Below are 15676 nucleotides of genomic sequence, written 5' to 3'. Positions count from 1 at the left end.
CGTCGTGTTTTCATTGTCATTTGTTTCTATGTATTTTTTAATTTCTTCTTTGACTTCTTCAGTGATGTCTTGGTTATTTAGTAGCACACTGTTTAGCCTCCATATATTTGTGGTTTTTACAGTTTTTTTTCCTGTAATTGATTTTGAATCTCATAGCGTTGTGGTCAGAAAAGATGCTTGATATGATTTCAGTTTTCTTAAATTTTCCGAGGCTTGATTTTTGACTCAAGATGTGATGGATCCTGGGGAATGTTCCGTGTGCACTTGAGAAGAAAATGTATTCTGCCACTTTTGGTGGAATGTCCTGTAAATATCAGTTAAATCTATCTGGCTTACTGTGCCATTTAAAACTTGTGTTTCCCTGTTTATTTTCTGTTTGGATGATCTGTCCATTGGTGTAAGTGGGGTGTTAAAGTCCCCTACTATTATTATGTTACTGTCAATTTCCCCTTTTATGGTTGTTAGCATTTGCCTTATGTATTGAAGTGCTCCTTTGTTGGGTGCATAAATATTTATAATTGTTATAGCTTCTTCTTGGGTTGATCCCTTTATCATTACATAGTGTCCTTCCTTATCTCTTGTAACAGTCTTTATTTTAAAGTCTATTTTATCTGATATGAATATTGCTACTCCAGCTTTCTTTTGATTTCCATTTGCATGGAATATCTTTTTCTATCCCTTCACTTTCAGTCTGTATGTGTCCCTAGGTCTGATGTGGGTCTCTCGTAGACAGCATATATATGGGTCTTGTTTTTGTATCCATTCAGCCAGCCTGTGTCTTTTGGTTGGAGCATTGAATCCATTTACATTTAAGGTAATTATTGATTTGTATTCTCCTATTACCATTTTCTTAATTGTTTGGGTTTGTTTTTGTGGGTCTTTTTCTTCTCTTGTGTTTCCCACCTAGAGAAGTTCCTTTAGCATTTGTTGTAAAGCTGGTTTGGTGGTGCTGAATTCTCTTAGCTTTTGATTGTCTGTAAAGCTTTTGATTTCTCAGTCAAATCTGAATGAGTTACTTGCTGGGTAGAGTAATCTTGCTTGTAGATTTTTCTCTTTCATCACTTTAAGTATATCCTGCCACTCCCTTCTGGCCTGCAGAGTTTCTGCTGAGAAATCAGCTGATAACCTTATGGGGATTCCTTTGTATGTTATTTTCTGCTTTTCCCTTGCTGCTTTTAATATTTTTTCTTTGAATTTAATTTTTGTTAGTTTGATTAATATATGTCTTGGTGTGTTTCTCTTAGGGTTTATCCTGTATGAGACTCTCTGCACTTCCTGGGCTTGGGTGACTATTTCCTTTCCCACGTGAGGGAAGTTTTCCACTATAATCTCTTCAGATATTTTCTCAGACCCTTTCTTTTTCTCTTCTTCTTCTGGGACCCCTATAATTTGAATGTTGGTGCATTTAGTGTTGTCCCAGAGGTCTCTTAGATTGTCTTCAGTTCTTTTCATTCTTTTCTCTTTATTCTGCTCCTTGGCAGGTATTTCCACCATTCCGTCTTCCAGCTCAGTTATTCGTTCTTCTACCTCAGTTATTCTGTTCTTGATTCCTTCTAGTGTATTTTTCATTTCAGTTATTGTGTTGTTCATCTCTGTTTTTTTGTTCTTTAGTTCTTCTAGATCTTTGTAAACATTTCTTGTATTTTCTCAATTCATGCCTCCATTCTATTTCTGAGATTCTGGATCATCTTTACTATCATTACTCTGAATTCTTTTTCAGGTAGGTTGCCTATTTCCTCTTCATTTATTTGGTCTCGTAGGTTTTTACCTTGCTCTTTCATCTGTGATATATATATATATATATATTTTTTTTTTTTAATGGGTGAGATTGTGTTCCTGTCTTACTGGTTGTTTGGCCTGAGGCTTCCATCACTGGAGTTTGTAGGCTGTTGGGTAGAGGTGGGTCTGGTGCCAAGAATGAGGAACTCCAGGAGACCTCATTCCTATGAATATTCCGTGGTGTCTGAGATTCTCTGTTAATCCAGTGGTTTGGACTCAGAGCTCCCACCACAGGAGCTCAGGCCTGACCCCTGTCTCATGCACCAAGATCCCACAAGCCATGCAGGGTGGCAAAAAAAAAAAAAAAAAAAAAAGGAAAAATAGCAGAACAATAACAAAGAGTAAAAAATAAAATAAGATTAGAAAACTAACAGATATGTTACAAAGAATAAAAAAATAAAAATATAGATGAAACAAGAACTGGAAGGTAAAACAGAACCATAATAGTAAAAAAGAGGAGAAAAGGAAAAAAAGCCTTGGCTGTGGAGGGTGAGGCTTAGGCAGGGGCGGGGTTTAGGCAGTGGGCAGGGCCTTTGCTTAGGACCACAGGGCCGGAAAAGGCCCTGGGGGGTTGGGGGTGGGGCTTAGGCTCATCTCAGCCGGAGGGGCCCAGGAGTGCCTCTGACCTTCGAGGGCAGAGGGCCAGGGCCAGGACGCCAGCAGGATCACTGGGCCCAAGTGGGTGGGGGAAACGCCAGCCAGCTGTGTTTCCCCCTGATCCTCCCATCCCAGAGGGCCCCTCCCTGTTGGCCTCTCTTCTTCTTTGCCCATCCCTCCCTCCTATGCCCCTAGGATCCACATGGCGGAGGGGGCCCCAGAAAGCAGGGGAGCAGACCTGGAATCCTAGTAGGCTTCCCAGGGCCAAGTGGGCAGGGGAGATGCCCGCTGGGCCTCCCCTGATCCTCTGGTCCTGGAGGATTCCCCCCATCATCTGCCTCCCCTCCTCTTCCCCCCCACCCCGCTCCCTCCCTCCCATGCCCCTAGGAACCATGAGGCTGGAGAGGACCCCGGGGAATGGAGAGCCAGACCTGGGAGCCCAGCAGTCTTCCCAGGCCTGGGTGAGTGGGGGAAATGCCCTCTGCACCTCCCTGGATCCTCCAGTCCTTGAGGGCCCCTCCTGCCAGCTTCTCCTCTTCTCCCCCCACCTCCCTCCTACACCCCTAGGACCAACGTGGCCCAGAGGGGGCCTCGGATGGTGGAGGACCCTTCCTGGGAGCCCCACAGGCTTCCCGGGCCCGACTGGGCAGGGAAATGTCTCGGAGGATCAGGGTTCCTCCAGGCGTGAGAACCCCTCCCCACTCCCAGCCACCCCTCAGAGGCTCCAGTCCTGTCTAGCCTCCACTTTGCCTCCCCTCTCACTCCCCCTATGTCCTACCTGGTCGCTGAGGGGTTCTTCCTGTCTCCTTAGGCGGTCAGGTCCCCCACTAGCGTCTGGCAGGCGCCCTAGTTGTGGGGAGACACGAACTCCACGTCCACCCCCACTGCCATCTTGACCGGAAGCCTCTAATTTTTTAAATAAAATTTTTTTTCGGCTTCATTGAGGTATAATTGACAAATAACATTGTGTAAGTTTAAGGTATACAATGTGATGATTTGGTATATGTATATATTGTGAAATGATTACCACAATAAGTTAGTTAAGGCATCCATCACCTCATGTAGTTACCATTTTTTTGTGGTGAGAACATTTAAGGTCTACTCTCTTAGGTGATTTCAAGTATGCAACACTGTATTGTTAACTGTAGTCACCATGCTGTACATTAGGTCCCTAAAACTTCACCATCTATAACTGAAATTTGACCAACATCTCTCCATTTCCCCCAGTCCCTCGCAACCACCATTCCACTTTGTTTCTATGAGTTCAACATCAGGGGCGCAGATATTGCTTCAAGGTAGTGATTTCATTTCTTTCAGATACATACCAAAAGTGGGATTGCTGGATGATATGGTAGTTCTATTTTTGATTTTTTTGAGGAACCTCCATACTGTTTTCCATCATGGCTATGCGAGTTCCCGTTCCTACCAACAGTACAAGGGTTCTCTTTTCTCCACATATTCGCCATTGCTTGTTATCTCTTGTCTTTTTGATGATAGCCATTCTGTCAGATATGAGGTGATAATCTCATAGTGGTTTTGTTTTGCATTTCCCTGATGATTGGTGATATTGAGCACCTTTTTGTGTACCTGTTGGCCATTTGTATGTCTTCTTTGGAAAAGGGTCTATTCAGGTCCTTTGCCCATTTTAAATCATATTATTTGGCTTTTTGCTGTTGAGTTGTATGAGTGCCTTATAAATTTTGGGTATTAACCCCTTATCAGATATATGGTTTCCAAATACTTTTTCTCTTTCCATAGGTTGCCTTTTTATTTTGGGCTCCTTTTTTAACCACTGTATTTCTTCTCTATTAGAGAATCTGCCCTTGATCATACTTAACCATTTTCTGCCAGAGACCTTTGTCCTTGTGTATTTTAGTTGTTCAGTAACTGATTCCTAGAAAAAAAGAATGTTCAGCAGCTGCTTCTCAGGAAGCATGAAAAGAGGTTACATTTTTTTAAATGGATTAGTATTTCAATTAATATGATTTTGCCTTAGTATCTTTCTAAAAACTTTAAATGAAATTTGCATATGGATGGTGTGATGAGTGAAGCCTAAAGCTAACTGGTGTAGTTGGGTATTAATTAGTTACTACCCACATCTCTGGTAGACCATGTATCCAGCACCAAAACTAGATAATCAGACCTGTAGTATGCCTAGCCAGAAAAGGCCAGGCTGAGGTCAAGTATTGAAATGTCATACTCAGAGCTCCCTCACCAAAGGAGGTCTAGGCATGAGACCATGAATCTTTACCCCTTGCTGGTTCTATTTGATTACAGAGACATGGTGCTGGCAGAGCTTTTAAAAACTTGTTTCATGTTTTTAAAATCCTTGGGAGCTACAGAGTGGGTGTTCAGACCAAAAAGGCTGCTTCCTGGAGTGTTTATGCAAAGGGTCATTTTTAGAGAGTTATGAGGAATGGAATTGGGTCTGACGTCAATTCTCAGTGTGCTTTCTCTCCCCGGAGGAATAGCCCATATGTAGAGACAGATGTGAGACTGAAGTCTCTTTTACATATAAATAATGCTGGGAGAGAATGAGAACATTACTGTGAGTTAGAGGTTGGGGAAGAACCAAGTTTACTGTAAGCCAGAGATGACCAAGTTGTTTTTATACGCACTTTTTCAAACATTCAATTGTGTATAACCCATAAGCCTAAATGTGCACAAAACATAAATGTACAGTAAATTAATAATAATTAATAATAATAGAACAAATACCTGTGTAATCATCCCAGGTCAAATACTAGAACATTACCAGCACCCAGAAGCTCCCCCAACAATTCCTTTTGATCACTACCCAGTTCCCCCTTCAGGAGTCTCCTGACTTTCATGGTGATAATCTCCTTGCTTTTCTCTTTAGATTTACCGCTTTTATATGCATTCCTAAACAACATAAATTCATTTTGCCTATTTTTGAGCTTCATATACATGGAATCATATTGCATTTTTATGGGTCTTGATCCTTTTACTTAATGTTTTGTTTGTAATTACACATTGTTGAATATAGCTGTAGTTTGTTCTCTTTTATTAGAGTATTTCATTGTATGACTATATTATTTTACTTTTGATAGTTGTTTGGTTCTTTCCAGTCTGGGCCAGCTGTAAATAATGCCACTTTGAACATTCTTTTTTTTAAAACAAATTTATTTATTTATTTATTTTTGGCTGCATTTGGTCTTCGTTGCTGCACGTGGGCTTTTTCTAGTTGTGGTGAGCAGGGGCTACTCTTCGTTGTGGTGTGCAGGCTTCTCATTGCGTTGACTTCTCTTGTTGAGGAGCATGGGCTCTAAGTGTGCAGGCTTCAGTAGCTGTGGCATGTGGGCTCAGCAGTTGTGGCTCGCGGGCTCTAGAGTGTAGGCTTAGTAGTTGTGGCTCACGGGCTTAGCTGCTCCACGGCATGTGGGATCTTCTCAGACCAGGGATCAAACCCATGTCCTCTGCATTGGCAGGCGGATTGTTAACCACTGCACCACCAGGGAAGTCCCCACTTTGAACATTCTTGAACTTGTCTTTTGGTTCATGAATTCCCGTTGGATATACATTACCTTGAACCATGTGAAATTACCTTATTTTTTTTCCTGTGTCGTGCAGCTTGCAAATTCTTAGTTCCCTGCCCAGGGATCGAACCTGTGCCTCCCTGCAGTGGAAGCGCAGAGTCCTAACCACTGGACTGCCAGGGAAGTCCCTGAAAGTATCATTTTTGTGGATCAGTCACATATTAATGATTCCATATGGTTCATTGTAATACCTAGGAGTAGAATTGTTGGATCATAAGAATTGCGTATGTTCAATTTTAGTAGATTCTGCCAAATAGTTTTCTAAAAATCTTGTACCAACTTAATCTCCCTCCAGCAACGTATAAGAATTGTTCCACATTCTGGCCTACATTTGGTATTGTAATTTTTCGTTGTAATTTTGATTTGTATTTCCTTGGTTACTCATGAGGTTGAGTACTGTTTCATTTGTTTTTGGCTGTTTAGATTTCTTCTTATGAAGTACCTATTCAAGTCATTTGCCTATTTTTCTGTTGAATGGTCCATTTTTGTCTTACTGATCAGCAGGTGTTCTTTATATATTCTAGATATGAATACTTGATTGTTAATGTGTCACATGTATCTTCTTCCATTCTGTGTCTCATCTCTTTACTCTCTTATTCGTGTCTTTGATGAACACATATTCCCAATTTTAAGGTAGCCAAATTTATTCATCATTTTTTTTATAGATAATACTTTTTGTGTTTGTCTAAAATGACTTTTGCCATACGTAAGATTTTGACGATAGTCTGCCATATTATCTTCCAAGAGCTTTGTTTTTCACATTTAGTTCTGTAATCCATCTGAAGTTGATTTTTTTTACATTATCAATTTTTTTATTGATGTATAGTTGATTTACAGCGTTGTATTAATTTCTGCTATACAGCAAAGTGATTCAGTTATATATAGATATAGATATATACACACATATTCTTTTTTATATTCTTTCCCACTGTGGTTTACCATGGGATATTGAATATAGTTCTTTGTGCTATACAGTAGGACCTTGTTGTTTATTCATTGTGTACAGAGGTCCAATTTCATTTTTCCCCCAATGGATATCCAGTTGTCCCAGCACCAATTAGTGAAGAGAGATACTCTCACCACTGCTCTGAGGTGTCACTTCTGTCATAGATCAGGGTCCATATGTGCCTGTATCTGTTCCAGGCTCTGTTCTATTCAGTGGTCTGTTATATTCCTGCACTAATACCTCATTGTCTTAATTACTATAACTTTATAGTAAATAAGTCCCCACCTTGTTCTTTTCTAAGAGTGCCTTGGCTATCCTTGTCCTTTTGCATTTCCATATACATTTTAGACTCAGCTTGTCAAGTTTCATCAAAAAAGTCTGTTGGCATTTTTATTGAGATTGCATTTAATCTATCAATTTATTTAGAATTTACATCTTTATAATAGTGAGTCTTAAATCTAGAAATAAGGTTTATCTCTCCATGTAATAAGGTCTACTTTATTGTTTATCAAAAAATTTTTTGAGGTAAAGTTCATATTTCAACAATATTTTATCATCAAATTTACCATTTTAATCATTTTTAGGTATACACTTCAGCTGCATTAAGAACAGTCACACTGTTGTGCAACCATCACCACTCTCTACCTCCAGAACTTTTTCAGTGGCTTTCAGTACATTCATAATGTTATACGACCACCAGCACTATCTAATTTCAGAGCATTTCATCATCTCCTCCCCCCCCAAAAAAACCCCCATGTGCATTAAGTTGTCACTCCTCCAATCCTTAGCAACCACTAATCTGCCTTCTGTCTTCATGGATTTGCCTCTACTGGACATTTCATGTTAAGTGGAGTCACACAAAATATGGTCTTTTGTGTCTCATTTCTTTCACTCAGCACAATGTTTTCAAGGCTCATCTTTGTTGTAGTATGTACCCTTTTTAAGACTGAATAATATTCCATTGCATGTATATACCACATTTTGATTATATGAATATACCATATTATAAATTCATCAGTTGATAGACTAGTCAATAAAATTCTATAATTCTTTACAGAGGACTTGCCCATATCTCGTTAGATTTATTCCAAGACACATGTTTTCAAATCCTTTTAAATGATATTTTTATAATGTAATTTGAAAATACATAATTTTTTAAAATGTAATTTAATATGTTGTTTACCACTGTTATATAGGAACATATGATGTTAATTTTACATTCTATAAATAGTTTAAAGTTTGATAAACTCTCTTAATCCCCAAAATTTATGTTGATTCTTTTGGATTTTATATATATCAATCATTGTGATAAATGAAGGACTTTTGTTTGTTTCTTTTCATTTCTTCTGCCATTTGTTTCTTCCTTGTATCTTACCCTGCTGACTAGAACCTCTAGTACAGTGTTGAATAGAGTAATGATAATAAGCAGCCTTGACGTTTTCCTGATTCCAAAGGAAAAGCTTTCAACCCTTCACTGTTAAATATGAGATTTGCTATGTTTCTATTCATATTTCAAATGATTTTTATCTTGGCTGAAACCTGGATTTCTAGGACAAATCATTTTTGGTTTTAATTTTTAAGAAACATTTAAATGAGCTCCTGAGGGTACTTCCCCTCTGATTCGGTCATTTTTGGCAGTCTTGATGTATGACTTTGGAAGTCACACTGACCTGAGTCCAAATATGGCTCTACTATAAACTCATGTGATTTTGGTTAGGATTATAAATCCTTTTAGGGCAAGAACTGCATGCTATTTATTTAATTCTGTATCATTAGCTTTAACTTACTAATGCCTCGTACATTGTAGGGGCTTAATATAGATCTTGAAAAAAATGAAGTTACATAATTTGTCTCTGAGTCTTGGCTTCCTCATTTATAAAATAGGAATTAATAATCCCCTATAGGCCTTTATATAATGATTTAAAAAATAGTATGTGTAACATAGTTGCATGTAAAAAATGCAACTTTCCTTTGAGATTTACTTTTCTTTAGCTGACTACATTAGTAATTAAGAGGGTTCTGGGATCCACTTTCTAATATTGAGTGTTGGGGGGGTTCTCCACAGTAACAGCAATTCTCAGACACCATCTGGGTGTCTTACAACTCAACACAATTCTTACACTGTCTACTCAGAGATACCATCAGATTCCACAGATTGGGGGCTCAGTCCTACAAGACTGCCCCCTTCTCCTGCCTACTTCAGATGCCAATCTTAAGCCCAGGTTGTTACCTGTTTCTGACTGCCTGGCTACAGATTGGAGCTGTGACCCCCTCCTTGAACTTTAGGTGCTGGTTGTAAGTCCAGGTTGTTCCCTATACTTCTGACTGAATATAAAGCAGAGGTTCACATGACCCTCTCCTTGTGTTTGATTAATTTGCTAGAGTGGCAAAAACAGAGAAATATTTTACTTACTAGATTATTGGTTTATTATAAAAGGATATAATTCAGGAACAGCCAGATGGAAGAGATGAATAGGGCAAGGTATAGGGGAAGATTGGGGATCTTCATGCCCTTTCCAGGTGCAGCACTCTTCCCGAATCTCCACGTGTTCACCAACCTGGAAGCTTTCCGAACTTGTCCTTTTAGGGTTTTATGGAGGCTTCATTACACAGGCATGATCGATTAAATCATTGGCCAATCTCCAGCCCCTCCCCCTCCCCCAGTGGCTGAAAGGTCCAACCTTCTTTTCACATGGTTAGTTCAACTGGTGACCAGCACCTCCTCCCATCTTTACAGGATTTTCAAAAGTCACCTCATTAACATAAGCTCAGTTGCGGTTGAAAGGGGCTTGTTATGAATAACAAGACACCCCTTTCACCATTATGGCTTTGAAGGGATTTCAGGAACTGAGGACAAGAGACTGAATATTATAACAAAAGATGCTCCCATTGCTCTCATGGCTTAGGAAATTACAAGGGTTTGGGGTGCTCTGAACCAGAAACATTGGAAGAAGACCAAAAAAAAATTTGATTATAAATCACAATATCACAGTAATGATTTCCATCTTTGGGTTTTTATTTAATCTCATAGAAACTTGTGTACTGTATTTTTTGGGACTATCATTGATTTACAGTATTGTGCTAGTTTCAGGTGCACAGCAAAGTGAACTTTGGCTGGGTGAGTGCATGTCTCACCCCTGCCCTCAGGAGCCTAAATAACACCCCCACACCCAGCACTCTTAGCTGAGTGAAGAGAGCACTGGTAACACTTTCTGAGGACTTAGATGTTTGTGCTTCTAAAACCCTGTGGGAATTCTTAGGATTATAGTTGATGTTTCTTACCCTGAAAGAACCTTTGCAATTACTGATGAAGAGTTGGCCTTTCTCTGTTGCAGATTGACATCAATAAATGCCATTATTTAGTGGATTTGGACACCATGAGAGAAACACCCCGGGAGCCAAAATATTCATCCAATAGAGAAGAATGGATCAACTTGGCCTACAGACCATTCCTTGATGCATCTAGGTATGTGGCTTTAGTCCTAAGAAATGTACTGGGATTAGTAAGGGCAAAAATTGGAATCTGGGATTGAATAACTTCCAGTCCTGGGCTAACTCTAGTAGCCATTTAATTTTATTTTTATTTGGGCCCAAACATCTTCTATTCTTGTCCAGTTCCCTGAGAAATCTAAAAGAGTGCTCTTCTTTTCTAGGCATCAGAGTACAAAGTATATTCTGGTATCATTCAAATAACAGAATCTAAACAGATAGATCCACTGAAGAAAACACAAATAAGTGTTTGATTATTTTTGGCAATCAACTTCAACTTTCTTAACCAAGAGTTTTCTAATACTGTTAGGAAGATTGACTGTGTTCTTTAAGGAGCTAGAAGTTCATATCCGCATTATTTTTGGGCTCAAGGCTCAGTCAGAGATGGGGCCAGGCCTTACTAGATCTTAAGTAGTGAGACCAAATAGACCAGGGCTTGGCTGGCTCTTCAGAAAAGCCTCAGAATTCATGATAAGAGGTTGAGTCAGGATATCCAGGTGAAGGAGTGGGGGAGAGTTAGAAAGGTGTAGGTTGTCTGTGGGCAGAGGTCCAGGTAGACAGCCAGTTGAAGTTAAGGAGGTCCAGGGAGGCCTGCTGGGCAGAGCCAGGATCCAAGAAATCAGGCAGAAACAAAAAGGTAGAGGACCAGGTCTTGAGAGGCAGGTTTGGGACTCAGAAACAGGGAAGAAAATATTTTCAGGAAGAGGGAGTGATTAGAACCTACTGATAAATCAAGTCCGTTTGATTAATATAACAATTGTTCATTGGATTTGGCAGCTGATAAAAGCCATTTTAGTGGAATGGTGGGGGCATAGGGACTTGAGAGATTGGAGGGGTCAAAGCAAAACTAGCAGGGGAGGAAGGAGGCAAGATGGCGGAGTAGAAGGACGTGAGCTTACGCCTTCTTATGGAAACACCAAAATCACAACTAACTGCTGAACAACCACTGACAAAAAAAACACTGGAACCTACCAAAAAGGATAGCCTATATCCAAAGACACAGAAGAAGCCACAGCGAGATGGTAGGAGGGGTGCAATCGCAATAAAATCAAATCCCATACATGCCAAGTGGGCAACCCACAAACTGGAAAATAATTACACCACAGAAGTTCTCCCACAGGAGTGAAAGTTCTGAGCCCCCCATTGGGCTCCCCAGTCTCGGGGTCTGGCAACAGGAGGAGGAGCCCCCAGGTCTGACTTTGAAGGCCACTGGTGTTTGACCACAGGAATTCCACAGGACTGGTGGAAACAAACTTCACTCTTGGAGGGCACACACTGGGTGTCATGCACACCAGGACCCAGGGAAAAAAGTGGTGACCTCATAAGAGACTGGGCCGGACTTACCTGTTGGGGTTGGATGGTCACCTGCAGAGGCAGGGGGCGGCTGTGGCTCACTGTGGGGACAGGGACAGTGGCTGCAGTGGCTCTGACAAGTGCTCATTGACATGGGCCTTCTAGGAGGCTGCCATTTTCTCACCAAGACCTGACCCCACCCAACAGCCTGTAGGCTCCTGAGTGCTAGGATGCCTCAGGCCAAACAACCAACAGGGTGGGAACATAGCTTCACCTATTAGCAGACAGGCTGCTTAAAGTCTTTTTTTTTTAAAGATTTTTTTTTTTTTTTTGATGTGGACCATTTTTAAAGTCTTTATTGAATTTGTTACAGTATTGCTTCTGCTTTATGTTTTTTGGTGTTTTGCCCCCGAGGCATGTGGGATCTTAGCTCCCTGGCCAGGGATTGAACCTGCACCCCCTGCATTGGAAAGCGGAGTCTTAACCACTGGACCGCCAGGGAAGTCCCTTAAAGTCTTCCTGAATAAACAGCTGCCCAATAATAAACACACCTCCCAGATATGGCCCTGCCCACCAGAGGGACAAGACCCAGCACTATGCACCCAGTCCCTCCCACCAGGAAAACTGCACAAGCCTCTTAGACAGCCTCATCCACCAGGGGGCAGCCAGCAGAAGCAAGAAGAAATACAGTGCTGCAGCCTGTGGAACAGAAACCACAAGCACAGAAAGTTAGACAAAATGAGATGGCAGAGGAATATGTCCCAGATGAAGGAACAAGATAAAACCCTAGAAGAACAACTAAGTAAAGTGGAGATAGGCAATCTACCTGAAAAAGGATTCAGAGTAATGATAGTAAAGATGATCCAAGATCTTGGGAAAAGAATGGAGGCACAGATTGAGAAGGTATAAGAAATATTTAACAAAGACCTAGAAGAACTAAAGAACAAACAGAGAGGAACAATACAATAATTGACATGAAAAATACACTAGAAGGAATCAGTGGCAGAGTAGCTGAGGCAGAAGAACGGATAAGTGACCTGGAAGACAGAATGGTGGAAATCACTGCCATGGAACAGAATAAAGAAAAAAGACTGAAAAGAAATGAAGACAGCCTAAGAGACCTCTGGGACAACATTAAATGCACCAGCATTCGCATTATAGGGGTCCCAGAAGGAGAAGAGAAAAAGAAAGGGTCTGAGAAAATATTTAAAGAGATAATAGCTGAAAACTTTCTTAACATGGGAAACAATCATCCAAGTCCAGGAAGTGCAGAGAGCCCCAGGCAGAATAAACACAAGGAGGAACACGCTGAGACACATATTAATCAAACTGACAAAAATTAAAGACAAAGAAAAAATATTAAAAGCAATAAGGGAAAAGCAACAAATAACGCACAAGGGAACTCCCATAAGGTTATCAGCTGATTTCTCAGCAGAAACTCTGCAGGCCAGAAGGGAGTGGCATGGTATGTTTAAAGTGATGAAAGGGAAGAACCTACAATCAAGAATACTCTTCCCAGCAAGGCTCTCATTCAGATTCAGTGGAGAAATCAAAAGGTTTATAGACAAGCAAAAGCTAAGAGAATTCAGCACCATCAGACCAGCTTTACAACAAATGCTGGAGGAACTTCTCTAGGCAGAAAACAAAGGCCACAACTAGAAACAAGAAAATTACAAATGGAAAAGCTTACCGGTAAAGGCAAACATACAGTAAAGTTAAGAAATCATCTGCACACAAATATATCAAACCCAGCAGTTGTGAGGAGAGCACAAATGCAAGGTATTGGAAATGCGTTTGATATTAAAAGACCAGCAACTTAAAACATTACACTGCTATATCAAAACCTCGTGGTAACCGCAAACCAAAAATGTACAATGGATACACACACAAAAAAGAAAAAGGAATCTAAACACAACAATAAAGAAGAGAACAAAAGAGGAAGGGAAGAAACAAAGACCTACAAAAACAAATCCAAAACAATTAACAAAATGGCAATAAGAACATACATATCAATAATTACCTTAAACGTGAATGGATTAAATGCTCCAACCAAAAGACACAGACTGGCTGAATTGATACAAAAACAAGACCTGTATGTATGCTGTCTACAGGAGACCCACTTCAAATCAAGGGACACATACCGAAAGTGAGAGGATGGAAAAATGTATTCCATGCAAATGGAAATCAAAGGAAAGCTGGAGTAACAAAATTCATATCAAAGCTGGAGACCCACTTCAAATCAGGGGACACATACTGAACATGAGAGGATGGAAAAATGTATTCCATGCAAATGGAAATCAAAGGAAAGCTGGAGTAACAATATTCATATCAGAAAAGGAACACTACATAATGATCAAGGGATCAGTCCAAAAAGAAGATATAACAACTGTAACTATATATGCTCCCAACATAGGAGCACCTCAATGTATAAGGCAAATGCTAACAACATTAAAGGGAGAAATCAACAGTAACACAATAATAGTGGGGGACTTTAACACCCTACTTTCATCAATGGACCAGATGGATTTAATTGATATTTCTAGAGCATCCATCCAAAAGCAGCAGAATACATATTCTTTTCAAGTGCACATGGAACATTCTCCAGGATTGATCACATGCTGGGCCACAAAGCGAGCCTTGGTAAATTTAAGAAAATTAAAATCGTATCAAGCATCTTTTCTGACCAAACGCTATGAGATTAGAAATCAATGACAAGAAAAAAACTGTAAAAAAACATGAACACTTGGAAGCTTAACAATATACAGCCAATCCAACAGCCAGTGGATCACTGAAGAAATCAAAGAGGAAATCAGAAAATACCTAGATAGGGCTTCCCTGGTGGTGCAGTGGTTGAGAGTCCGCCTGCCGATGCCGGGGACACGGGTTCGTGCCCCGGTCCGGGAAGATCCCACATGCCGCGGGGCGGCTGTGCCCGTGAGCCATGACCGCTGAGCCTGTGCGTCTGGAACCTGTACTCCACAACGGGAGAGGCCACAACAGTGAGAGGCCCGCATACCGCAAAAAAAAAAAAAAAAGAAAAGAAAAACCTAGATACAAATGAAAATGAAAGCACGACGATCGAAAAACCTATGGCATGTAGCAAAAGCAGTTCTAAGAGGGAAGTTTATAGCAATACAGTTTTACCTCAGGAAACAAGAAAAATCTCAAACAACGAAACCTTACAACCTAGAGCAACTAGAGAAAGAAGAACAAACAAAACCCAAAGTTAGTAGAAGGAAAGAAATCATAAAGGTAAGAGCAGAGATAAATGAAATAGACACAAAGAAAACAATAGAAAAGGTCAGTGATTGATCATGGCCTTAAGTGAGGGCCATGAGGGAGGGAGCGGGGAGGGCACTGAGGGAGTGGAAGACCATGACAGGTGGTAGGATCATGGCCTGATATTCAAAAAATTGTCAGAATCAGGGCAGTAGTAGGAGAGAGTTTGAAATTCTCTTTCAAGCAGCAGTGAAGGTATGAAGTTCTCTGCATCACACATATTCTTTGGTGCCTGACTTGTTTGATATAGTATTTAGGGGGCAGGTCGCTATTGTGCCTTCATTTTTGAGTTAAGAAAACTATGATGATGTGAGATCTGGGCCTGAAAATATCTCCAGCCCTGGAGGCTCAGTAGATCCCAAACAACCTTCCTGTTAACAAAGGGAAACTTAGTGGTTCACAAATACTGACCAGCAGTACCTTGGTCACAGAATAAACTCTGTTTATAGCAAATGGGGCAAGGGAGTATTTTTGAGGCAAATTTGTTTTCCTTTTGGTTTTGAAGGATTGAAGTGAGGTTCCTCATCTTCCCATTTCCCCTTTTGGTAGCACACAGGCACCACAGCTGGTAGACATGAACTGAGAGCCCATTCAAGGCAAAGAAGCCTGCTGCTTGTATGCTTCTCACTGGAGAACTGGAAATCTTTTGAGGGAAGAGCAGAAGGTGTTGGTCACCTTCCCATCTGCCTTGTGGTGAGCAGAGAGTGACCAGAGGTGACCACACAGTCACACAGTG

At 40.6% G+C, this 15676-nt stretch overlaps 1 protein-coding gene across 3 annotated transcripts in view; it reads left to right on the top strand.

Annotated features, from left to right (window-relative positions):
• Nucleotides 1-15676, top strand: part of ALG9 (ALG9 alpha-1,2-mannosyltransferase) — a 104400-nt gene that overhangs the window by 68385 nt on the left and 20339 nt on the right. For all 3 annotated transcript variants that reach the window (XM_067750988.1, XM_067750989.1, XM_067750990.1), the window contains exon 14: nucleotides 10215-10345. In XM_067750988.1, the coding sequence (XP_067607089.1) occupies nucleotides 10215-10345 (131 nt within the window). The remainder of the gene's footprint in view (nucleotides 1-10214; nucleotides 10346-15676) is intronic.

This window comes from Pseudorca crassidens, chromosome 9, assembly GCF_039906515.1.
Source record: "Pseudorca crassidens isolate mPseCra1 chromosome 9, mPseCra1.hap1, whole genome shotgun sequence".
Taxonomy (NCBI): Eukaryota; Metazoa; Chordata; class Mammalia; order Artiodactyla; family Delphinidae; genus Pseudorca; species Pseudorca crassidens.
The sequence above is the reverse complement of the archived record's forward strand: the minus strand, read 5'-3'. Positions and strand labels throughout refer to the sequence as shown.